We start from the raw sequence: 26909 nt of genomic DNA on the forward strand, positions 1-26909 counted from the left end.
TGTAGAGGAATAGATAAGAAATCAACAAGAACACAAGATCAAAGCAATGAAATCTGAATCAAAAGAAGTTTTACTAGTTGTTCTCTAGAAAAAAGATTGTGTTCTGCCTCCCATGGCTTACCAAAGTACTTAACTTAAGTTTAGGCAATGTAAAACAACAAAACAAATGACCAAAAGGCCCCTGAAATAACATAAAAATCGTCCAAGAAAAACACGCGGAGCGACCTAGCATAGTCGCTCCCAGGAGGTCGCTCCCGACGCGTTTCTTTGTGTCTCACCCCGTCAAAACGTGAGCAACTTGAGCTGGTCGCTCTGGCTGGTCGCTCTGGCTGGGAGCAACCTTGGTAGGTCGCTTTGAGAGGTCGCTCCAGGATGCTTGATTTTGGTGTCTCCGGACGAGAGGACGCGAGCGACCTTGGTGTATCGCTCCAACAGGTCGCTCTGAACATCGGGAGCGACTTCGGCACGTCGCTCTGGGAGGTCGCTCCAGGGTCAAATCTGTGTGTCTCCGGACGTGAAAACGCGAGCGACTTCGTGCGGTCGCTCTGGGAAAGTCGCTCCGGGATGTGGTGCACAGCGACTTCATGTAGTCGCTCCAGGCAGTGCTCGTCCAAAGATCACTCTAATCACCTCCTTTGAGCTCCAAATGCATCCAAATGTCTCCAAGAACTCCATGTGGTACTTCAATACCTAATAGAGACATATGTATGCAAAATGCAACCTAGACATGGCTAAATCCTAATCTATATGATGAAAATGCACATGAATAAATGGATAAAACAATGTAAATATGCAAGATATCAAGACACACCAACGACAAAGGAACTTTCACAAAAACCTGTTGCTTATTCGCTGTTATTGCATGCAGTAAAGTCTTTCAAATTCATATGAGAATGTCATTCATTTCTCACGTTGATCAAACATTTTGCTTACTGAACAATCACTTTCTCAATCAAAATGATGGATGTGTAAGAACACGGAATCACAAACTCTGAAACTTTCAATTTCCTTTATTCTTTTCATTATGCGTCTTCTCTATGAGCAAGACTACTTTAAATAACGAGCAAGACTTAAATTCAGACTCTGCTGCCACGTTGAATAGTAGTTTTGCTATCTGCTAACTTCTTTCCTCCTCAGTCTATCGAGGATAAACTAAAGTCATCACTATCAAACAAGTGATGAAAAAAGACAAAAAAAACAAACAAATGTGCACACTTTTTCCTTTGCCAATTCTTTCAAATAGTATTGTTAAAATTTTTGTCACAAAAAAATAGCTGTAAAAAAAGATCAAAATAACATCTTTTAATTTTAAAAATTTTAATATTTATTTTTTAAAATTTGAAACTCTATCCCCAAAATCTCACCCCTTAAATTTAAGCCATAAGTTTAGATTAGTTAACACTAGGATAAAAATATATTTTTTGATCATTTTTACTTTTTAATAAAACTTATTTTGGTCATTTTCTTTATTGAAGCTATTTTGTGACAAAAACTTAAAAAGTGCTATAGCAGCGAATTTCTCTTTTTCTTTCCCAATACACCCTAAACAAAGACAACACTGAATTAATTCTCACCTTGTTGTTTGGTCAGGAGCACTACTCTGCCTTTGTTGAAAGCAATAGACAATATGATATGCGACAGTATTGGAGAAAACAGCTTTCACAAGTATTTATCAATACACAAGTCAAAATCTGCCTTGAGCAACTTTCTTTAATTGAAGTAGCTTAGAATTATGTGGGAATTGAGGTTGATAGAGATTGCAGTAAGATTTACAAACAGTAGAGTATTCAAATGATATAATTTTTGCAGTGGAGAAATATATATTTAATTAGAGTTTGGTTTATTTATATTTTTTGGTTAAAAAGTTAACCTTTTCTTGAGTAATATTCTTTCCGTTTTATTTTAATTGTCTCTTTGGATTTGTGCACACAAATTAAGAAAACGATTAATTTTGTATACTTTCCCCTGTTCGAAAACGCGGCCGCCTAGCCGCCTAGGCGGCCGCCTAGGCGTTGTTCGGAGCTCTACCGCACCGAGTATGGTCAAATCGGGCAACCTAGGCGCTGAACCGCGTAAATCCGCGTTGACTGCGTAATAGCCGCGTTTGCCGCGTAATATCCGCGTAATATCAAAACACAGACATTTTATTATGGCTTGTTACTAAAAGATTTTGTGTAATGTCCATTATATTAAAACCCAAAAAATAGTTAAAGCCCAAAACAAACAAATAAAAACTACATTTGGGGATTTTTTATCGAGCAATCCCTAATCTAAAATTCTAAATTATTGAGAAAGCAAAGGAGATTGAGAGTGGAGATGTCAAGCTTAGATTGAGAGTAAGTGACAAACTGAAACTGAATCGAGTTACCAAATAAATTAAGGTAATATCCTTGTTCGAGTGTTAGCAAATTAAGTTACGAAGCTATGAATTTTTTTTTTTCGTTCACTGGTGTTTGTTTGATAACTAGTTCTCTATTTTGACTTTTGATTAATTGTACTTGTCTGTTTTGCTTCTTCTTTTGTTCTTTTGTGTTTGTTGTCGTGAGAAACAAAGAAGACGCTTACATTTTGTACTTCGTCACATATGTGCTTATACTTCATACATAATTTTTTTTTAAGGTTAAAAAATGGACAATCCACCAACAGATGCACCTCGTCCTCTGAAGCGAAATTCAAATGATGTGGGATGGGAATTTGGAGTCTTATGTAATCCAAAAAATGTAGACAAGGTCAAATGCAAGTTGTGTGGAAAAGAATTCTCTGGTGGTATTTATAGAATGAAAGAACACATTGCTCATGTGAAAGGGAATGTCTCAGCCTGTCCTGTATCATCTAAAGCGGATCAAGAGAAGTGTAAGCAGGCAATTCTTGATGCAAAAGAGAAAAAGGGTTTGAAGAGGAAACATGAACAAGAACTGAGGGCAGAAGTGAACATAAACAAAGGCAGCAATGTTGAAGAATTGGAAAGAGAGTTGGGAACTCTTAAAAGTCCTCACTTCCAAGGTCCCATCGATCAGTATGCAACCTCCATAAACCCTCAAGCTTCTTTGGCTGCACAAGCACGACAGCAAAATATACATGACGCCATATCTAAGGAGAAGACACATGCTGTCCGTCAATACTGTGCTAGATGGATGTATGAGGCAAATGTTGCTTTCAACGCCATTGACAATGAAAGTTTCAGGTTGTTTTGTGAAGCTTTGGGACAGTTTGGACCTGGTTGGGTTCCTCCAAGTCAGTATCAGCTCAGAGGACCATTGTTAATTGAGGAACAAAAAAGGACCAAGGAAAAGTTGAAGAATCTAGAAGAAGAATGGGAAACAGAAGGCTGCTCAGTGATGACCGATGCATGGAGTGATATGAAAAGAAGAAGCATAATGAATTTGTGTGTCAACTCAAGGGGAGGTACATGTTTTCTTTCATCAAAAGACACCTCTAAAGATTCTTACACGGGGGAGTACATCTTCAATTATATTGACCAGTGGATTGAAGATATAGGAGCTGCAAAGGTAGTGCAAGTGGTCACTGATAATGCTACAAACAACGTGGCAGCTGCAAAGATGCTGAAACAAAAGAGACCAAATATATTTTGGACAGGTTGTGCTGCACACACTATAGATCTGATGCTCGAGGGAATTTCTAAGCTTCCGGGAATTGCAAAGATAATTGACCAAGCAAAGGCTGTTACGATTTTTATATATGCTCATCATACAACACTGTCCATGATGAGAACATGTACAAATAACAGAGATATCGTAAGACCAGGAGCAACAAGGTTTGCAACTTGTTTTTTGACTATGCAAAAGCCTATACGACAAGAAGGCACAACTGATGAGCATGTTTGGCAGTGATGAGTGGCATAGTTGTAAGCATTCTAAGTGTCTGAAGGGTAAGAATACATTTGACACGATTATGAGTCATGGGTTTTGGAGTAGTGTGAATGTTGTCTTGAAGATCTTCAGCCCTCTGGTGAAGGTTCTAAGGCTGGCTGATGGGGAGAAAGTACCTTTTCTTGGATTCATTTATGGTGAGATTATCGAAGCTAAGAATTCTATCAAAGAAGCTTCAAATCATTTGGAGAAGAACTACCAACCTATCTTTCGAATCATTGATGAGAAAATGAAATATAGGTTAGATACTCCTTTGCATGTGGCTGCCTACTTTCTCAATCCATATTATTTCTACAAAGATGCAGAAATTTAAAAAGACTATGAAGTCATGGAAGGATTCATAGCTTGTGTAGAGGCTTATTATCATGGCGACTTTGAGAAGCAAAATAGGGTTGTCAATCAGGAGCTTAGTCTTTACAAGAGCAAAAGTGGCTCATTTGGTAGAACTTTAGCACTCAAAGGATGCGAGATTAAAGATGACAAGTTTAATCCAGGTTTGTATGTTCAGATTGCTTGTCTTTCATTAACTTTTGATCTTTATTCATCAATACGAGTGATATGATTTTAGGGAACTGGTGGTCAACATATGGATGTGGTACACCAACTCTTCAAACAATGGCTACAAGGATCCTTGCTTTGACGTCAAGCTCTTCAGGATGTGAAAGAAATTGGAGTTGCTTTGAAGGGGTTAGTTTATTAGTTCTCTTTCTCTAGGAATCTGACTATTTCTGAAATTCACAACTTTTTTTAATTGCAGATTCACACAAAAAGGAGAAATAGGCTAGATGCCAATCGCTTAAATAGCTTAGTCTATGTGCAATTCAATGCAAAGCTGTTTAAGAAGCAGAAAAAAATCAGAGAGCAAAATGCTGATGTGATATTCGATGATGGTAATGAAGATACAGTGGAAGAATGGCTTGTGGGCCGTGTACCAGACATTAACAATGATCTTAATTTGCTACTTGTAACCCAAGCTCCAAGAGTAAGAGATTTATATGATGATGACTTTGAGTCTGAAGAAGATGAGGAATATGCTGTGGACATGGATTTTGAACCAGATGTATATCAAGATGTTCCTCTCTCTCATGATTCATAATCTGCTAAGTAAGGTTAGTAATTTTATCTTAGTAAGGTTAGTATGTTAAGTTACAGGTCTTATAGATCTTATAGATCTTCGTTGTTTTATATCTTTTTATTTGTAGGTGTATGTCTTTTGTTGCAGGTGTATGCTAAGTAGTCTAACTCCTAACACATCTACCCAATTCATGGTGATTATTTGATCTGAGGACAAAAGGATGAAGACTTCGATCCTTTTTTGTATTTTGTATGTTCTCAAGATCAAGACAATCTATTTTGTGTATCTCATGAATTGGAAGTTTTTGTACTTTTTGAATTTGATGTGTAAAGGAGAAAACAATGTTTATCTATAAATTATATAACAAGTTATATAATTATGTCTAAAATTTTGTATTATCATATTTAAAATTAGCTAAATATATTATAAATATATTAAATTGTATTTAAAACTAGGCCCCGCGTATATCCCGCTTAATCTCCGATTTTTTGGTAACTCTCTAGGCCCGGAACTGCCGCCCGACTAGCGCCTGGCGTAATTCCGAACAGAGATTGTTTCTATATAAAAAAACACAATCACTTATACACCTAACCATTTTTCAACTAATAGAAAAATAAATTGATTAAAATTAATAAATTTTGTATTGAAAGTCAAAAAACGATTTAGCGGATTTTTTTTTGATTATACACGGTTTCCCCAAAGGCTTCCTAGACCCAAAAGACTAATCTGTATCGCTGCGGCCTGAATGTGAAATCTGCAGTGGCCAGAAATTGAACCCAGGTGGCGGTACTCACAGATGTGAACCCTTTACCACCAGAACTAGACGCCCCGGTTGAAACACTTGAAACAGAAGTTAAGTGTATTTTCATTGTTCAACATTTTATATTGTGCATGGTGTTATATAGTATTTGATTGCCGACAGAAAATAAATTCATCTAGATTTTTGACACGTGAGAATCTTGAAAGCGAATCATTTGGAGAGGAAAATATTTTTGCATGCGACTTTTCTTTAGTTAAGAGAAGCAGAAGAAGGTATGATATCTTTACTTCATAGCAGGAATTCCACTCGAGTCCTTCTAACTTGTAAATGCGAGAACCCGATTGAAATGGGAGAGTATATCTCCGCAATTCCTTCCCAGTACATAAAGGTTTTACATCAAACCTTAGCAAAAACATCAAGTACTGGCACTGATACATTAATAACTTAGCCTCATCTTTAGAAAAAAATAAAAACTTAGCCTCAGGCTGTGCAGATACAGGTGTTGAGAGATTTGAGAAGTTTCAAGAACACTGAAATGTTCTCGTAGCCAAGACGAGGCAAGCCATTTACCAAAACTACAAGAGTGAGAAGGGTTTAAGAATGAATGTTACAGAGGATTGAAATAGTTTGGTAACTGTTCAAATAACATGCGATCAAGGTTCCGACATAAAACCATGGATTTGCACAAATTTCTCTTCGTAATTTCCAATTTTGTCTACTAATTTGTTTTCTCCTCCTGATTAAGTGAATTAACCTCTTTGCGTATTTTTTTTTGAAAAGAATTAAAGAAGGATTGGTACGTTTGTGCAACGGAATCTAAGAATATAAACCTAAATAAGAGAAAATCAAGGATTAGTAGTATTTAATTTCTCACTAGGGATTTTAGCGCGGTTATATATTTTAAATTTGTTAATTTATCATTTATACTATTATGTGATTGTTTTGTTTGATTTATATTCTTTATAAATATTTACTGGTTTTATAAATTTCAATATTTTTCTTTGGCTCTTATAAATTTGGAATATGATTTGCTAACACAATGTAGTCTATACGACATATTTTTGCTATCGTAAAATATGCTTACAATTCTTTAAATCAAAAATGATTTGCATGATTAACACACTGAGTTTGGTGGTATTTTTTTCTTAATCGTTGATATTTGTTGACTTTCTACGTGGTATCTATTTCTTGTATTTTTTTTTAATTTTCATTTGAAACTTTAATTTATGTTTCTGGAGTTTTTTTTTAGCTAAATATGTTTCTGGAGTTATGACTAATTATCTTGCACTATGATTTTTTTAAGAGATATCAAGTAATATGGATCTCTAATCTTTCATAATTTGGGATTAATGATCATTATCAACATTATTTTCATTTTCGCTCTTCGATGTGCAATAGTTTTGTGAAAGTATTTGTTTTTCATCTTATATAGTTAACCACACGAATGTGAAACTATGATAAAAAAAAGTCATTAAACTTTTCTTTTTTTTTTACATACTTTTCAATTGTGTCTTAGGGCTACAATATCTTTATTTTTTAATTTCTCAGTTTTGGACGTTCATTGTTTTCAGTTGTTTTTACTAAGTATTTAATTATCTTTGGTTTTTAGTTTTTTTTTTTGTTTATGTGTTTCCTCTAGGCTTTTTTATATGTTTAGCTATATTTTTGTTTTGTTTTTGTTTTAGCCCTTGTCTTTGTAGTTTGTTTATTATTGTGATATAATTATTAGTAGGTTTTTATTTTTAAAAATATTACTCTCCTACTACATACATCCTTATATTGATTCTAGTATGCTTTTTGATTTGAGGTAATTTTAAGTTATATCTATTATATTAAACATAATACTATATTAAATTTATATTTATAGAACACATTACTAACGGAATATACTATTGAGATATTAGTTCAAATTTAATATTCTATTAAGAGAATTTCTCTAAAATAGCTGTTTTTAAGTTTTTGTCACAAAATAGCTCTCAATGAAGAAAATGACCAAAATAAGTTTTATTAAAGGGTAAAACACACATTTTTACCCTAGGGTTAATTAATCTAGATTTAGAGTTTAGAGTTAAAGGATGGAGTTTTAGGGATAAAGTTTCAAGTTTAAAATAATAAAAAATAAATCTTAAAAATTTCAAAAAAAAAAACTATTTTGGTCATTTTTTTTTGAGGCTATTTTTGTAACAAACACTTAAAAAGAACTATTCGAGAGAATTTTCCTTCTATTAAGACTATTTTATATTGAAGAATTAGCTTATGTTTCTTATAAAATATTGTCATTATGTGAGAGAAGAACACTGTATTTCTCGATTTTTATTCTGGAAGATATAGTAATTCATGCCAAAAAAAGTATTTCAGAGAAATGTGTATATAAAACGTGACGATGTATAAAATAATATTTTAGTTGGTTTCAAATTATATATATATTTTTTACATAATTCAATTGTTCTCTATAACATTACATGTGGGAGAGGGGAGGAAATCGTGATGATGCAAACGCAAAGAGCTCCGATTCTATGTTTCTTGGGAGAAACATGTTAAAGAGTAACAAAACCTTTGAGCTTACTTTTGTGCGAACCCAAAAATATTTTCATATATACAACAATACTTGTATCTTCCTAAAACTGGTGAGCTTAATTTTCATAAACCAGATGATATTTGTAATTTGGCATCAGAGTGTATGACAGACCTTAGAAGCTCAATTATCTAATCATAAGAAATGAATACATATCGCTTTAAAAGTTAAACTTTTAAAAAGTAAAAAAAACATCGTGAACCCTTAGAATTATCTTTATTATTTTGACCCTTCATTAATCTCTGCAAAGAAGGAATCACACGAAAATGATAAGATGACAAAATGGATTCAGTGATGGTTTAAACAGTAAAGGAAAATAACAGACCTGGTTAGGAAGTCAGGCTCTATCTGAGATAGTCTAACTCGCATATCAGGAGCCGTTGGAGCAGCTCCAGGCCTAATTGTAGGCTACAACTTGTAGCGAAAGCTTCACTACAGACACCTAACTAATTCATTTGGAAAAGCCTCTCAGGCTGTTTCACAAAGATGCATGTCACACAGTACGTTAATCTCAAGTCTGTTTCGTCCTAATATGTGAACTACTGAAATCAAATAAAATGTATCAGCAGCTTGTAACATACCGTACGTGTTTCCAATAAAAGTTGGTGGTTCAAGATAAAACTGATAAGCGCTGCAAAAGAATAATAATTAGAGTGAGATATAAGTCTTAACAATGTTTTTATAGTTCAACTATTACTATATAAATATCTAGAGCACACCTTTAACTTTGCAAGCCAAGCAATGAGATCAATGATGGTATATGTTATAACTACGCTGTTGCAAACACGTGCGACCTGATCTTCAAACAGAAAAAATAATTTAAATGGAAACCATAATTGTGTAAATAAATAGATATGAACATGGTAACTAAACTACCTTGCTAAGGGATGAACTCTTCTGGTATATCATGTCCAGAGTCTTCTCTACAACAGATAATACGGCCCTTTTATAGGAAGATGATTCTTCCTCAGAATAGATACTCTTAGAGATTCCCTTCGTAACCTCACCACAACATAAATAATCTGACACTGCATAGTTCTCGTTAGTATAAAGACTTTTCAATAACTCAAACCAGATTTTACCCAGAAAATGGATATAAAGAGAAGTAACTTGAATTCATCTATGTTAATCTGAAGCATAGTTTCCTCAAGTTCTTTAATATAATTTGCTGGTGTCAAGTAGAATTCATCTTTTCTAACATTGAGCTTCCACCAAACTCATTAAACTCAACATGTGCATGTGTCAAAGAACATAAATTCTCTTTAAAAAATCAACTGAATGTTGCCCGGCATCATCTTACAGAGTTAAATAGACAGTGACAGAGCTGCATAAGAAGTGGTTGTTATTCATGTGTTGTATGATGGGAGCGTTTCAAACGTGTGGAAAAAAGTAGACAAAAAAAATTCACTTACGAACCTAGTACGAACCGGAAGGCAATACGCTGGTGGATGATGATCTTTTGGTATGGGAGAACAACATAGGTCACAGGATGAACTGGAAGGCAGTAGTTCTGATTCGGCTGAGATGGCTTTAAAATACAGGACGACTGGAGACTTTCCGGCGGATCTCATTGTCATAGTTTCAGCTTTCCGACGACTTTGTCGGTTCGTCAGCGGTCTCCCACCCCTCTTTCTCTTTCGGATCTCGTTCTACGTTGTCGGAACAGTTTCGTTTTGGCGTTATTTGGAGGCACTCCTCCTTCTTCTCCGAGATCCGGGTAGGTCTCAGTAGCGGCGGACCTCAATGTTAGCTCAACGGTCCTGGTGGTTCGTCGGATCTTCTGGCTGACACGCTCTGTTTTGAGGACGACGGAGTAGAATCCGGTACCACAAGTTGATCATCGGGATCTAGAGTTATTATGTCGGATCTGGTGAAGAGAGACCGCCGACGACGGGACCATCAAAGGGGGTGGCGGTTCTTCTGGTTGCTCTCCTTTCAGGCATGGTCTCTTCTCTCCAACGGAACGACAAAGGCGGAGTGCGCGGATTTCTCGGACCTGTGTGACGACGGCGCTACGGACGATCTGGAAGCGGTTAGGGTATGGAGCCGGGTCTTCAGATCCCAGCGTTTTGCGGCCGCGGGGCTCCTCTGAAGGTGATCAAGCATGATGGTGAACTGTCGATGGATCTTGCGTTGGTTGTGGACTCCCCAGCGTGAAGTCGCGGCCCACCAGAATGCCGACTGCTGGTGTTCAATTCGGGGTCGGAACTTAGTTTCTCGAGCCTTCTTTTGCTCATACCATTCTCCTCTCTGCTATTAGATTGTTTGTTTGTGACTGAGGTTGAAGCCTTGTAACCTAGAGCCGACGTTTCTCCGGTACACCGGACGATTGTACTGTTTCAGATCCCCGTTTTAGGGTTGAAATTAATGGAAAAAAAAAAGAAAAAAAAGGAGTTGAAAAGAATCCATAAAGATGAGAGTGAAGAACATATTGATTGATAGGATATGGATCGCAGTAACAGAGATAATGAACACGAAAAGGAGAAGACGAAGAGTGTGAGTCAGAACTGATCGATATTAGGGTTTCGGAAGTGGGTTGATTTGGGCCAAAACGAAATAGGATGAGTCCACACAAAGAACCCAATTTTTTTTTCATTTTCTAATAAACTGCGGTGACGTGGCAAAAATCAAGTTTTTCATTGGTTGATTTTTGAAGCTTACGTCGATAGGCTCATTGGAGTTTTTATTTGGCTTATAGTATTGTGATTATTGGGAGGGTTGGTTTGATTTGTCTGCTTACTTCGAGTAAGGTCTAGTCGACCAGATTCCGAACGTGACAACGTGGCTTCCACTGCTTCATTGGGACAAATCAATTATGTAGTCCACCTCACTTAATCAATCCTTAATTTTAATACTTAGAATTATCTAATGTGTGTTGCTGTCATTTACATTTATTATTATTTTAATTTGTTTATATCATAATTTTGAAATTTCACATGTTTAAGAAATAGCTTATGCCGTAATTTAATATTATTCATTAATTTGTATATTACATTTCCTAAGAACAATTATCATAGGATATTACATTTTCTCTTACAAGTTACAACGTTTAGAACTTATAAAACTCCCATAATCGCAGTGTATATCAACATTGATTACTCTATTTATATCTTAAAATGAATAACGTGTACAAAAATTTGATTGAAGATTTATTGAAAAATGATTCCCCATAGGAAGAGTTAATTTCTGATTTCTTTGTTTTGAAAAATGCCAAATAAGAGGAAAAAATGATACAAACAGCTTCGAAAAGAAATTGCCAAGAAAAGGTATATAAAGTCCCAAAACGCATAGATAGCCAATTTTTTTTTTTTTGAACTTAGCTAACCAAATTGCTGGTAACCTAGTGGTAATGAAATTTTTTTTTTGATCAGAATTATCTAAAAATTGATCTTCTAAGGGATATTACAGGTCTAAAACCCAGAACTTCCAGTTTTAACAAAACAAAAAGGCATAGATAAACACACCATTTATATACAAAAAATCAGTCTCACGTTTAGTCAAAAAAAGGGAAAATGGTATTTTGTAGTACCCATATGTAAAACATTTAATATTCTTACATATTTTCTGAATAAAATTAGCTTTGATACAATATTTTCACTAAAAAAATATTCTTACACGTTTTTATAAATTCCAGTTATATATGCCATACTAAGTTTGATTTATTTAATTTAATTCGTATCATGGAAATAATTAATAAATCGTGAATGACGAAAAAAAAATAAAAAAAAATCGTGAATTAAATACCTAATAATAGACAATGTTGAAAGTAAATTAAAAAAGAAAACAACAGAAAAGCGCGTTCGTCTCCTATAAAACATGCTCGTCTCTCTCTAGCTCCACACTTATCACGCCACTCCCTCTCGCTCTGGATACTCCTTCCAATGGATATCCGACGGAGGCCTCCTAAACCGCCGGTTAATAACCCTAACCGCTTCTCCAACGATGACGATCAACGCCGGACAACAACGATTCCTCCCAAGGCCTCGGACGCGCTTCCTCTCCCTCTCTACCTCACCAACGCCGTCTTCTTCACTCTCTTCTTCTCCGTCGCCTACTACCTCCTCCACCGCTGGCGCGACAAGATCCGTTACAACACCCCTCTCCACGTCGTCACCGTTACCGAGCTCGGCGCGCTCATCGCCCTCGTCGCCTCCTTCATCTACCTCTTAGGCTTCTTCGGCATCGACTTCGTCCAATCGTTCATCTCACGCGCCGACACCAACGACACCGATGCTAACGATTTCGAAGACCACCGCCTCGTCACGTGCCCACCCAGGGGCGGACGTAGGTTGGATTTGGAAAGAGGTGTGGCACGTGCCTCTTTAAATAATTAATCTAAAATTTATTTATATATCCTAATGTTTGTTTATATTACATTTTCCGCCCCATACTAAATTACTCTCTAGATCCGCCCCCACCACCGATCGTCTGCGTCGCCAAATCACCGATTCCGGATCCCGCGCTCCCCGAGGAAGACGAGGAGATAGTGAAATCCGTAATCCACGGCGCGATCCCTTCCTACTCTCTCGAGTCTCGTCTCGGAGATTGCAAGAGAGCGGCGACGATACGGCGCGAGGCGCTGCAGAGGATAACCGGGAGGTCGATCGAAGGATTACCGTTGGATGGGTTCGATTACGAATCCATATTGGGGCAATGCTGCGAGATGCCCGTTGGCTACGTGCAGATTCCCGTGGGGATCGCTGGGCCTTTGTTGCTTGATGGGTACGAGTACTCTGTTCCGATGGCTACGACGGAAGGCTGTTTGGTTGCTAGCACTAATAGAGGATGTAAGGCTATGTACGTCTCTGGTGGAGCGACGAGTACGGTGGTTAAGGATGGTATGACGAGAGCGCCTGTGGTTAGGTTCGCGTCGGCGAGAAGAGCTTCGGAGCTTAAGTTTTTCTTGGAGGATCCTGAGAACTTTGACACGTTGGCTGTTGTCTTCAACAGGTCCATGTCTCATCTCTTTTGACTTGAGTCACTTGACTCTGTGCATATGCACCTGCCCTGAGATTTTGGGTGCCCTTGGGTCTATGCAAAAAAAATTTTTTACAAATTGGGGGGGTCTAAAATTTTTTTTTGGGACATATTTGGGACATACTTCGGGGGTCTGTTGCGAATGTTTCACCTAGCATGGTCCACGGCCGGCCATGTGCATATCATGTAGTGATGATGAATGATGTGTAGAATGAAGCAGTGTTAGGACATTTTTCGGATCGAGTCGGTTCGGACGGGAAAACCCGAAGTGGAACTGAATTAGAAATAGTTTGGGTTTGGTTTGGGTTTAAAGCAAAAAAACCGAAACCAAAAAACCACAAAAACCCAAGTTAAACCTCGAAAGACCGAAAATTATTCAAATAATACGGGTTCTTGGTTATTTTTTATTTATAAATTATATTATACATATAGAAATTAAAAATAATTAATGTTTTTATTATATTTCAAATATTCTGATATCTGTTTGCTTCTTGGTTTTTGGTTTTTCGTGTTTCGAGAAATATAAACAGTTTGAATTTTTGTAAATTTTGGTCTGGTTTCGGATTTTTTTGTTTGGTTATTTTCAGGTTTAGGATAATAGTGATTGTGTTACAAAAAAAAAAGGATAATAGTGATTTGATTTAAAGATTTGAAACTTGATCCACTGACGAAGTGTTCTCGTGGTTTGCAGATCAAGTAGATTCGCGAGGCTGCAGAGTGTCAAGTGTACACTTGCAGGGAAGAATGCTTATGTAAGGTTTAGTTGCAGCACTGGTGATGCTATGGGGATGAATATGGTATCCAAAGGTGTCCAGAATGTTCTTGAGTTCCTCACTGATGATTTTCCTGACATGGATGTCATCGGAATCTCCGGTGAGTCCCTTTCTTCTGTGCGTGATTCATTTGACTCTAGATTTAGCTTAAATTTTGATATTTCTGTGTTTAATTGTTTCAGGTAACTTCTGTTCGGACAAGAAACCTGCAGCTGTGAACTGGATCGAGGGACGTGGCAAATCAGTGGTATGCGAGGCAGTAATCAAAGGAGAGATTGTTAACAAGGTGTTGAAAACGAGCGTGGCTGCTTTAGTGGAGCTGAACATGCTCAAGAACCTCACTGGCTCTGCTGTTGCAGGCTCTCTAGGTGGATTCAACGCTCACGCCAGCAACATAGTCTCTGCTGTGTTCATAGCTACTGGCCAAGATCCAGCTCAAAACGTAGAGAGCTCTCAATGCATCACAATGATGGAAGCCATTAACGACGGGAAAGACATCCACGTCTCCGTCACTATGCCATCTATTGAGGTAAATTAATCAAAATATATTGAGTTTTTTGAATTTGCGAGATTTGATTTTGGTTTTGGTTTTGGAATCTCTCTCAGGTGGGGACAGTGGGAGGAGGAACACAGCTTGCGTCTCAATCAGCGTGTTTAAACCTGCTGGGAGTTAAAGGAGCGAGCACGGAGTCACCGGGGATGAACTCAAGGAGGCTAGCGACGATAGTGGCGGGAGCAGTTTTGGCGGGAGAGTTATCTTTAATGTCAGCAATAGCAGCTGGACAACTTGTGAAGAGTCACATGAAATACAATAGATCCAGCAGAGACATATCTGGAGCAACGACAACAACATGATCTGAGTCATCATTGTCATCATCTGTGTGGCCCAAAACTAGAAGGACAAAAAATCTAAAGAAGGCAGGCTTTTACAACTCATTCACTCATAACTCTCTGATGGACATGTTTAGCCATGTGGGTGGTGCCTTGCCTTGTTTTGTTCAATAAAAGCTTAATTGTTTTTTTTTTTTAACTTGAAACTTTTTTTTTGGGATTAAGTGTGAGATAGAGAGCGAGAACATGTTTCTTCTTTTCTCTCTCACTCATGGATAATTCATGTTCTTCTTTGATAATATGTCTAATCTTTGTCTCGTGTTTGTTAGGAAATGGTGTTTATATGATAAAAATGTATGCAGTTACGTTTGGGGACATGAACACTCAGGATTTTTCTCTATTTGTTTCATTTCATATGAACTGCATGTGTGTTGGGACATCTCTCTTTAGTAGTTGTTGGTAAAAGTGGTAATAAGATACGGATCCTATTTGCCTTCATAAGACTCCACCTATGCATTCACATCCTTGAATTGTTTAGCTTTGTTTGTTTTGGTTTACTCCAATCTTTTTGAACCTGACTTGGACGCTGTTTTCAAACCCGATACTGAGCCTGACTATTTTCTGGTTCATTGCATCATTGAGCTGACTTGCCAATGAACTATGGATCAATAGTTTAATCAATTTTAAATATAACTAGATTTGGATCCGCACGACCGCGCGGGTGTTAATTTTCATTTTTATTTACAGACATCTTTTTTACGTCAAGAATGATGTATATTCAAATGTGTATATAGATTTTTCAAACATAAGTTTGTGATTCAAGTTTCTTGTTTTTCATCAAATTAATCATTTCAAAAAATGAGCTATGTATTTGTATTTTCTTTTATATATTTTTTGTTTGTTGAATTAGTGTTTGATTATTAAACTCATGAATTTTTGAAATCTAGTTTGGTAAAATATATAAAAAAAAAATTTCCTAAGATATTGAAACATTTCACGAAAATCTAAAGTCAAACAAAATAAAACTTATATCTCTTATATTATAATTATAAATTAATTAATTAAATATATTTTTTTGTTATTTTTTTTAAAAAATGAACTATCTTTTATTTAACAAATAACATTGACATATATTTTAAATGACTTATAGATATATCTTAAAAAAATGTTAAAACCATGTTATTCTAGAATTTTTAATAACTCATCTTCTTAAATTAAAAAAAAAACAATCAAAAACAGAGATTAAATAATGATTATAATATGGGCCACAATAGTCTATGATCCAAGTAATGAGTCAATTAGATTTCAGTTACCTATTTTTTTCCAGGAACAAAACAAACTTTTTGTGAACATACACGCGTCTTTAGCTTCGTTAAGAACAAAGCTAATCTCAGAATCCGTTTTTGTCTTCCTCACCAAATTTATTAGTTCCAATAATCTAGTAATATTGTGCTATTACTTTCAATTATTTAGTTCCTATAATCTTAGATAAGTGATATGGAGTGATATTGTATTATTTTACTTGCTCATCTATTTTTTTATTCATTAAATTTTCATGATATGTAAACAAACATATTGATTTCCTCAAGACTGGGTTCTATAATTTAATTGTTTCCGTATATTGTTTAGAATATTTTTTAACTTGACAAATATGGCATTTCTAATATCCTATTACCCGATTAAATTAAACATATATTTTAATGTGTATTAATTCATATATTGTTTTTTTTTTGGTTTCAGAGATCATATTGACAATGTACTGTGGCTTGCTGAAACTGGAATAAACAGGGAACTTCTAATGTACGTGCAGTCCAAGTAAGTTTGTTTATACTACATTGTGTGATAGATAATTAAGTGGTTTGGTTAGATTATATTAGTGGTTTAGTAAATCAAGTGGTTTGGTTAGATAAAATTTGGGGTTTATAAAGCTTTCTTATATTAGGTTTTGCCATTGAAATGCCTCTGTTTTAGATTCTCGATAAATAAATGAACAGACATTATAAAAAGCCATAATTATTAAGTAAAACTCAGAAAACAAAGTGTGTTTTATCAAACAACAGACATTATTAAAAAACTAAACCATTAATTAAAAGAAAAGCCAAAAAGCAAGATAAAAATACTAAACATTCAGCTCGTCGTCTTTAATCTTCTCCATCTTCACCACCTTGGTGCAAAGTTTTTTGGAAGTTGAAGTCTGATCAACTTGATCTTTTTCCTTACGCTTTGAAAATGGGGTTGAAGAACCTTCTGATGAATTTGCTTCACTTTTTTTCTGTTAAAGAAACCTTATCACAAGACAAAAACACATTGAAAATAATAGTAAAAATCAGAACAATGATTAAACAAATAAAGGTATTTCTATAATACACGATATAAGATTTTCATATGTATTTTAAATATACCTCTCCACCGGACATTATTGATGAAGCAGAGCTAACATGAGTAATAGGCTCAGAGTTGGACTCGATTTGGAGAATATTATCACCAGACCATACTTGTGAAACCAGAAAGATGTCTGATCCATTTTTAACATTTTCAGAGCCAAGAGTAAGACCAAAACAAATAAATTTTCCAACCAAATCTGTTATAGCTTGAGGCAAAATATCTGGATCCTCAATCTGTATTTTTAAATATATAAGATATAAATTGACTAAGTATATAAAATATATTTGTGATGATATAAGTTAGTATAACCTCTTCATAGGAACCATCCCAAATATCTTTAGCATCGCAGCCCACAACGACTTTAGCAACAGAATCAAGAAGCATCAGTTTGCAAGTACTTGTGTCATCCTTGACAATCAGATGCAATTTGAATCTGTTTCAAAACCAAACAAAATTATCACCAATTTGAACCGTAAATGTATATAAAAAAATATTAAAAAAATAAAACTCTCGTTAAATGATAGCAAAAACTAACTGTGGGGTTACGGTGGTGGTATTAACACGACATGATGTGCACCAGAATAATGGTTTCTCATTTGGAGGAAAATTACCACCTTCCTTTGATTTGATTCGAAGGCAACGTTTGTTACACCTGTTCCGGTTAACATGACCAAAAATAAACCAGCTCCAATCCGTATCAATAGATTCGATTGAGCAAATTATTTTGCAATCCTCCTCCTAAGGGTACAAACATAGTAATAGTTTTAGAACTGATAAAATGTTGACGTTGGTAAATATAATGTTAATTAGAATTTTAGAAAAGAAACCTGAGTTGCCATGATGATTTCAGAGATAGATTTAATACCCACATCATTCCAATCATCAATTTGATCCTTGATCGGACGCTTATCATTCTTTGTATCAGTTAGAGCAAGAGCAAACTCATCATTTGACATACTGAAAAATGTAAATAAATCCATTTTTTAGATGTGCAGACAAATTTTACGTAACTAATAACGAATACTATTTCACACGGAAATCTTACTTATTTTTTAAAGCCAGACATTCAGGTAAGTCAGGATCGAAACAAATCATGGATGAATCAAAAGCATTGGTTATCTGCACATCTCCTACACAAAATAAGCATGGGACATTTATTAAATATTATAACAGTATATGAAATGGATAAATATAAATATACAAAAGATAAAAGGATAAATTATTTATATCTATATTTGTAATACCTCTGTAAAACCCAATTTTAGCAAAGCGGATCATGCACACCATATTAGGATTATTTCTTTGTTGGAGATGCTCTTCAAGCTGTTCTGCATATTTACCCCATTAACAACATGCAATGCTTTGACCCCTGAAATAATAAGGTTTTGAAAAAAAAATTAAACTGAAAGTATATATAATATATAGCGTAATAAAAGTACCACAATAATATCTTGATTCACTTACTTGATGTATTAAGCGAAATTCAATTTTTTTCTTATCATTCCCAGCAACTTGGACAGTTTGGATGTTACGAAGACTGGATACTTGACCAACTACATATGTCAAATAATTAATTGCTTAATATTAGTACAATATACATATATTATGATAAAAAATCTCATTGACTGACTAACCGATCAGGAAGTGAGTATTAAGAGTTCCATTTCCAATCTTGTCAAAAGAAGGAAAATTTAGGAACTCATCATCACACTCAAAAGTACTTTGGTCTATAGAGGTGTCTTCGATGATAGAAATTTTGTAAGTATGGTATGTGGGACGGTACTGTCCTCTTGCGTGAGACATTGTAAATGTGTCTATGAGTCGCCATTCACCAAGCCGTATTTTACTCTCTGTTTTTTTTATGAGAGTCTTCCTGGCCGAGCAGTGTATCTTAACACCCTAAAACAAAATAGATCATAAAACTACATAGACATAGTTATTTAGTTCATAAAGTACATAAACAAAAACTAAAACAGAACATAAAACGTATAAAAATAATCTTACAGTTTCATCTGCAAATATCATCTCAAGGGTATCTCCTCCATAATTGGTTTTCTGCCTCCAGGAGTGAAGCAACTTAACTTGGACTCGCCAGCCCTGTTTGTAGGGCTTGACGTCTTTTAGTAACGAAAATGCTTGGATCATAGACATAGCTCAAACCGTTTTAGTTTAGGTGATGGTTGAGGTTAAGTGTAGTGCATAATATATATATAGATCGCTAGGTTTGTTAGGGTATTTAGGGAGAATATACTGTGACTTTATTCGCAAGGAAGAAAATTAATTGTAGAAAATTTTAAATCGGTTGTTATGGTTAGTTATATCGTAGATATTGATATCTTGATATATTAGAGGATATTCTTGGTAGTTGTTTCGATATTTCATAGCAAAATTTTAGGAAACACACACAATATGTTTAGAATATCCTTTTTAAATGTTCAAGTAATATGATATTGTGAAAATTAGTTGATTCGATATAATCTTAGTTTTGGCAAATCCCGGTTATTATTGCAACAGAATCTTAGTTTTGAAAATCTTGTTATATTGTCCAAGGAATGATCCTTGATCGGGCGCTTATCATTCTTTGTATCAGTTAGAGATAACACCATGATTTGATGGTAAGATTTCAAAAGATTGTATTTAATTTGAATAAGTTAGTTTTCCTAATCTGGTTAATACTCAAGATAGTATTGGCTGAGCATATATCTCAACTCACTCCGGTCACTGAAAAGATTTAGCTTGAACAATAATTTCGAGTAACTGAATATACCTATTTTTTGTGAACAATATATCTCTGAAAAAAAATTCTTTGAACAATAATTTTTGGTTTTTTTCTTTTGACAACAGTTTGTTTTTACTTAAGGATCTTCAGTATGTTCTAAAAAAATAGTTTTAAAATATGGTTGTAATCACGATATTCTTGGCATATAATTATTCGACTTTTAAATGTATGAAAAAGTTTGTTTAGTTGAATGAATAAACACGAATTTAGTGAACAATAAATTATTATATTAATTTACATGAATTATTTTTATCATATTTTAATATTTAAATTAATAGTTGTACCATGTTCATCTTCTCCAAATGCTCACCGTGTTTAGGTTATTAAGTAATAAAATTATTAACAAATGTTCATGTTTCAAGACTAACAATCAAATAACGTAACAGATAATGGAAGAAACATGTTCAAGTGATCATATTTAAGGCTAAAAACAATATAAGCTTATTCGATTGTCAATTAAAAATCTACGGTTGGATTGTTGTGTGTGAATTCTCATACAAAAGCACTTGATAGCGTAATATCATGGTGGTCAATTGATTTCTGTTACTTTTGATTGGCGTATATGACTGCATTTACATACGTAGCAACAACTCCTTTCATGTTTCGTTTGGAGATACACTATGAAACAAACCTGAAGCACTCCTGTTTGAGTTGATGTTAAAGTTGCAGAGAGGTTTGGGTTTTGAAAGTTGACGGTTTAGGTTAGTTAAACGTGTGTTAAGGAACAGTAAAAATTGTGACGTTTGTGGTGTTTTAATGTATAGATGTGGACACTAAGATGCATTAACACTACAAGAAAACGTGCCCATAACAACGAACATTTACGACGAAAATATTTCGTCGTAAATTTACATGGTGTTTACAACGCAGTTACGAGGAATCCAACTTTCGTCGTAAACGCCATGTAAATTTACGACGAATAGTGTTCGTCGTAAAATCCATGTAAGTTTACGACGAATGTACGTGGAATGAGAAATACGTCGTAATCATTACATCGACATTACAACGAAACATGTTACCGTTATATTTAGGTGAAAACGTGTATTCAAAGTGCTTTAACTTACCTAATTTCGTCGTATAGTCGTTGTAAATATTATGTTAAAACCATGTAAAATCCATGTAAAATATTCCTTGTAAAATCGTTGTTATATTTCCACTACCCAATTCGAAAATTTCTCTATATATATGTCATTTTCCACAACTCTCTTCCTCACAACACACAAACGGAAAAAAAAATCCGAAAAAAAATCAGAAAAAAAAAGATTTCAAAAAAAAATCTAAGAAAAAAATGGCCGATGGCGGTAGTATTTACGAGTTACGGAGTTGGATGTATTTGCACAAAGATTCCGACGGGAGGGTGACGAACGCATTTCTGAGCGGGCTAGAGACATTCATACACCAGGCGTGCTGTACACCGATCACACAGGAAAGCAGTAAGATGTTCTACCCCTGTCGGAAATGGAAGAATTCAAAATTTGCATGTAGTGAAACTGTATGGAAGCATTTAGTAAACAGAGGATTTACACCACAGTACTACATTTGGTATCAACATGGAGAGGGTTATGGGGGAAATGAAGCTAGTAGTAGTAATAATAATTTTGAGGATGGTCATCATAGTGAAGAACCGAATCATTTGCATAATGAATATAATTATCATCAAGATCATGAACAGATGGTAGATCATGATAGGGTTCAAGATATGATTAGTGATGCATTTTTAGAAACAACTACAACAATAGCTGATGGAACTGCAAATGTGGTCAGAAGGGGTGAGGACGTACGATTGTTCCTTGAAAAACAATTTTACGATGCGAGCAGTTCTACTGTGGACGATAAGTGATTTCCCTGCTTATGGGATGTTGTCTGGCTGGACAGCACATGGAAGATTATCTTGGCATAAAAAGAGTATATTTTGGGAGCTACCCTATTGGAAGGATCTTCTCTTACGCCACAATCTGGATGTCATGCATATTGAGAAGAACTTTTTTGAGAACATCATGAATACATTACTTAACGTCCCTGGGAAGACAAAAGATAACAAAAAGTCAAGGATGGACTTACCTTATATTTACTCAAGAAGTGAGTTACATATCAAGAGCAATGGAAACGTTCCTGTTCCCATCTTCCGGTTGTCATTAGAAGCCAAAACAACCTTGTTTGACTGGGTTGCATCAGAAGTTAAGTTTCCTGATGGTTATGTTTCAAATCTGTCAAGATGTGTTGAACGAGGTCAAAAGTTCTCTGGAATGAAGAGTCATGATTGTCATGTGTTTATGCAACGACTACTTCCATTTGCTTTTGCCGAGCTCCTTCCAGCAAATGTCCATGAAGCACTTGCATGTAATTATAATTTTATAATATATACATATGTTATGAAATGTTATTAATTTGATTACTTTTGCAATATACAGCCATCAGCGCTTTTTTCAGAGATCTTAGCACACGTACGTTCAAGGAAGAAGTCATCGAACAACTTCATCATAACATTCCGATCATATTGTGCAACCTGGAGAAGATATTTCCTCCTTCATTTTTTGACGTCATGGAGCATCTAGTTGTCCACCTACCGTATGAAGCATTGCTTCGTGGACCTGTTCACAACGGATGGATGTATCCGTATGAGCGACATATGAAACATTTGAAGGGGAAAGCAAGAAATCTTGCAAAGGTGGAAGGTTCAATAATTGCGGGGAGTTTGACAGCCGAAACATCTAATTTCACATCATACTACTTTGCTCCAACTGTTCGTACGAGAAAAAGAGTTCCTAGAAGATATGATGATGATGGAGTACCGACATCATATCCAATTGATGGTGTTCCTGACATTTTCTGCGAAATTGCACGGTTTGGTGGTAAAACAAAAGAAGTATGGTGGTCATGTGAAGAGGATAAACATAGTGCCCACACTTATATTCTGCTCAACTGCGAGGATGCAGTGACCCGTTACTTTGAAAGGTAAATATTTTTGTGAATGTTAATTATATGAATTGAAGTTAATTATGTATGACTTGATTATTTGTTTAATTTGCAGCATGTTTGTATCTCAAGTTGAAGAAGCAATACCAGGAATATCTGCAATGTGGACACACGTAAAGATAAGCACTTTGTCAAGTGGTTAAAATCACAGGTACATAATATATCTCATACATTGATTAATTAAGTAAGTGTTTTGATACTTCAATATTAATTAAGAATAACTGCTTTTTGCAGGTTGATTATGACGATCCTTATTATCCCGTATGGTTTCACGAATTGGTTCAAGGTCCAGTTGCAAAGGTCACCACATCACCTATGTATTTCACACGAGGATTTACCTTTCACACATACGAGTATGGGAGACATCAGGCAACGAGTAACTATGGAATATGTGTGAAAGGTGAAACGGACTTTTACGGGATCTTGCAGGAGATTATTGAAGTGGAATTTCTGGGGTTATTGAAGCTAAAATGCGTTCTCTTCAAATGTGAATGGTTCGATCCTGTTGTGAACCGAGAGATTCGGTATAACAAATTTGGTGTTGTGGATGTCAATTTTGGGAGAAGATACAACAAATGGTTATCTATCCCACGTAATTTCGTCGTAAATGGAAAAACGCGGGCCTGGTAACTTCGTCGTAAACGCGGGCCTGGTAAATTCGTCGTAAACTGACATTTCGACGTAATTTCTTCGTAAATCGAAAAACACGGGCCTGGTAACTTCGTCGTAAATGAAAAAACGCGGGCCTGGTAACTTCGTCGTAATATTGCGTCGCGTTTACGACTAATCCTTTTCTATATATTGAGACGCCGAGACGAGACTTCCTCGTTAATTCCTCCCAAACTCCTCTCCTCTCCCTCTAAGGTACACTCTCTTTCCTCCTTTTTTTTTTAAGTTAGTTTAGGTTATTAATTAGTTAGGTAATTAGTTTAGGTGATTAGTTAGATAATTAGTTTAGGTGATTAGTTAGATGACGGAATACTATAGTTTAGGTGATTAGTTAGGTAACGGAATAATTTTTTAATTATGTCGTCATAATTGATTAAATTTATTTAATTTTTTTTTAGATGGCTCCTAGAAGGAAACCACCAGCACCTACTTATGCCCAGTTGTTTGGCGATGGTTCTGGTACATCTTCTTCCGGTCCATCGTCTTCCGATGCAGTTCCAGACTCTCAGACTTCTCAGAGAGTTTTTTCGAGTCCTCCTCTTCCACCGCAGATGCCTCCACCTCCTCCTCCAGCGGCTGCACCTCAGCCTGTCCCAGAAGGTGCAGTTCATCCGGATTTGCGTGTGCCTTCATATGCTCCCTTCGCGAGATATACGGTGGAGGATTTGCTTGCCCAGCCTGGACGGGAGGGTTTGGATGTTCTAGACCCCGATAGACCCCGAAGAACTTATTGGTAAGTTATTAATTTTTATTACATTAAAATTTAATTAATTTTTATTTTCTAACAGTTAAATTATTTTTTTCAGGTTTGGGGCTAACAACCGTGTTAGCCGGAGCGTTTCGGCGACGATTAAGGGTTACTACGACGGGGCATACCCGAACTGGAGCAAGACACCAAATCACGTTAAGATCACGTGGTTTAAATGTTTTGCGGTAAGATTTTTAAATTTAATTAAATTTTCACTTTTAAATATATATATATATATATATATATATATTTTTAATATTTATTATTAATTGTAATTTTTTCAAAATTTTATGTTTCAGCAAAAGTGGCATTGGTCTTTGGGAATCACCGAGAGGGTGAAGGCGGAATTCGTTGCAAAGGCAAAGATACGCCTCTGCAACACAGTCTCTGATTGGAAGGACAAGTGGGAGATCTACGGGTATGAGGGAAAGCCCACTGAGCTCACGCGGATGTGTGGGATGGCCTCATCGCCTATTGGGAGCACCCCTCTTCGATCAAAAAGGCCAATTCGTGCTCGGCTTCTCGAAGGACGAAGGATAAAGATGGTCATTTGCCAAAGCTTCACAGAACCTGACAAAAACCTCATGCAGGAGTCCGTCTAGAAGCTGTAAGTTTTGTTTTAAATATATATTTTAAAATATTCAATTAATATAATTTATAATATTTAATTTAATTTTTTTTTGTAGTTCGAGAAGACGGGAGTCTTACCTTCTCTGTCTGACCTATTCAAGATGACTCACGTCACATTCGACGGAGTTTTTGTGGATCCTGCATCTGAGAAACTCTTCCAAACAATGGCTGGTCGGATTGAAGAAAGGGAGACGCAACTAACCCAGTAGTCTCCCGATGGATTACCAGTCACATTGTCCACCGAAGAGGTCGACAGAATCTTCGAAGAGGTACAACTTAAATTTTTTGTTTACATTATTTTAAATATTTTAACATAATTAACTATATTAATATATGTTTTGATTTTATAGGTGGCTCCTAAAAAAAAGGGACGGATAGTCGGTATAGGCTCTGTTAACGAAGTTGCACGGGCAACTTCGTCATACACTTTGAGACGGGATGAAGAGACTGCTCAGATGAAGGCTCGAATGGATAGCCAACAGGTTCGTTTAGACTCTCTTGAGGATTTGCTAGACGTGATGGCCGTGGGAAACCCGGTTATGCAGAGAATGTTGAGTGAGAGACGAGCCGCTCTTGGAATGCCACCACGAGATCCCCAAGAGTCCGATCCAACCCGTCAACAGCCGAGCAACCCCACCAACTACTTCGAGAATATGTAGTTTTTTTTATTTTTCTGTTTGTATTATGAATTTAAATATTATTGTATGACTTTTTAAAATATGTTTTTCAATTTCATATTTCGTTTTAAAATTTTAATTATTTTAAATTCTGAATATTATATATAAATTAAAATTTATTATATACTAATTAATAATAATATAATAAGAAACGATGTAAACTCCTCGTAAACATTACATGGAGTTTACATCGAATGTTTACGAGTGATTAGCATCGAAATATTTACGAGGGTTTTACATCGAAATGTTTACGAGTGATTTACTACGAAAGTATTTACGTGTGCTTAACATCGAAATAATTACGTGGGATTTACGACGAAAGCTTACGTGTCGTTTACGACGAATCCTTTCCCTGCGCTTTACGAGGAATATATTTCGTCGTAAACGTAACGAGTCGTTTACGACGAAACCTCCGTTACGACGGACGTTTAACAACGAAACGTCTTTCGACGTTAATTCGTCGTAACACCCCGTTTACGACGAATTTACAACGAATACTGCCCTAGTAAAAAATATGTTTTCTTGTAGTGTAATAATAACAAAATTATTGATAGGAAAATTAAATGTGATCAATTCCTAGTAGATCGTCCAAAATTAATATGAAAGATGTAACATGAGTTTCTAGTGATAGGTTCATTATGTCCATTTTTTAAAAAATCACACATGAATCAAGGTTGTGACTTCTCTTTTAATATATAAGATTATATATGAGAAATTTCTTAGGTAGTCCGTTTTAGTTTATTTTCTCAAAAATAGTTTTTAATGAAGAAAATGACCAAAATAAATTTTATTAAAAAGTAAAAATACATTTATATCCAAGAGTTAACTAAACTAGACTTACAGTTTTGAATCAAGTAGTAGGAATTTTGAAGATAGAATTTCAAAATTTAAAATATAAAAAAAAAAAATTAAAAAGAGGCTATTTAGGTAATTTTACTTATTGAGCGTTATTTTGTTACAAAATTTTTTAAAAAACTATTTTATAAAATTTCCCATTATATATACATATATTAAATTTTAACAAATTAGAAATTAGATATATAATAAAAATATAAAAATTAAAATTAGTAAATATTTAAATGTCTAATATAAATAATAAAATTAACTTTTACATTTAAAATAAGCCAAAAGAAAAACTTCAAAGATTCTAATAACATGTCAACA

At 35.3% G+C, this 26909-nt stretch overlaps 3 protein-coding genes across 3 annotated transcripts; 2 read left to right on the forward strand and 1 right to left on the reverse strand.

Annotated features, from left to right (window-relative positions):
* Positions 1–2627: 2627 nt before the first annotated feature.
* LOC106378183 lies at positions 2628–3851 on the forward strand. Its single transcript, XM_048748906.1, has one exon. It carries the CDS (start codon positions 2628–2630, stop codon positions 3849–3851), a length of 1224 nt encoding a protein of 407 aa, XP_048604863.1.
* Positions 3852–12084: 8233 nt separating this feature from the next.
* On the forward strand, positions 12085–15281 carry LOC106381415 (3-hydroxy-3-methylglutaryl-coenzyme A reductase 1-like). Its single transcript, XM_013821311.3, has 5 exons — positions 12085–12605; positions 12707–13250; positions 13969–14150; positions 14233–14579; positions 14657–15281. The coding sequence occupies exons 1-5, from the start codon at positions 12182–12184 to the stop codon at positions 14903–14905; spliced, it is 1746 nt and encodes a 581-aa protein (XP_013676765.1). The 5' UTR covers positions 12085–12181; the 3' UTR covers positions 14906–15281.
* Positions 15282–17000: 1719 nt separating this feature from the next.
* LOC125582289 lies at positions 17001–18553 on the reverse strand. The gene is made up of 7 exons (XM_048748907.1): positions 18511–18553; positions 18312–18396; positions 18094–18223; positions 17802–18004; positions 17576–17699; positions 17284–17499; positions 17001–17153 (listed from the first exon to the last, which is right to left on the reverse strand). Exons 1-7 carry the CDS (start codon positions 18551–18553, stop codon positions 17001–17003), a joined length of 954 nt encoding a protein of 317 aa, XP_048604864.1.
* Between the last annotated feature and the right edge of the window lie 8356 nt (positions 18554–26909).

This window comes from Brassica napus, chromosome C2 (genome assembly GCF_020379485.1).
Source record: "Brassica napus cultivar Da-Ae chromosome C2, Da-Ae, whole genome shotgun sequence".
Taxonomy (NCBI): domain Eukaryota; kingdom Viridiplantae; phylum Streptophyta; class Magnoliopsida; order Brassicales; family Brassicaceae; genus Brassica; species Brassica napus.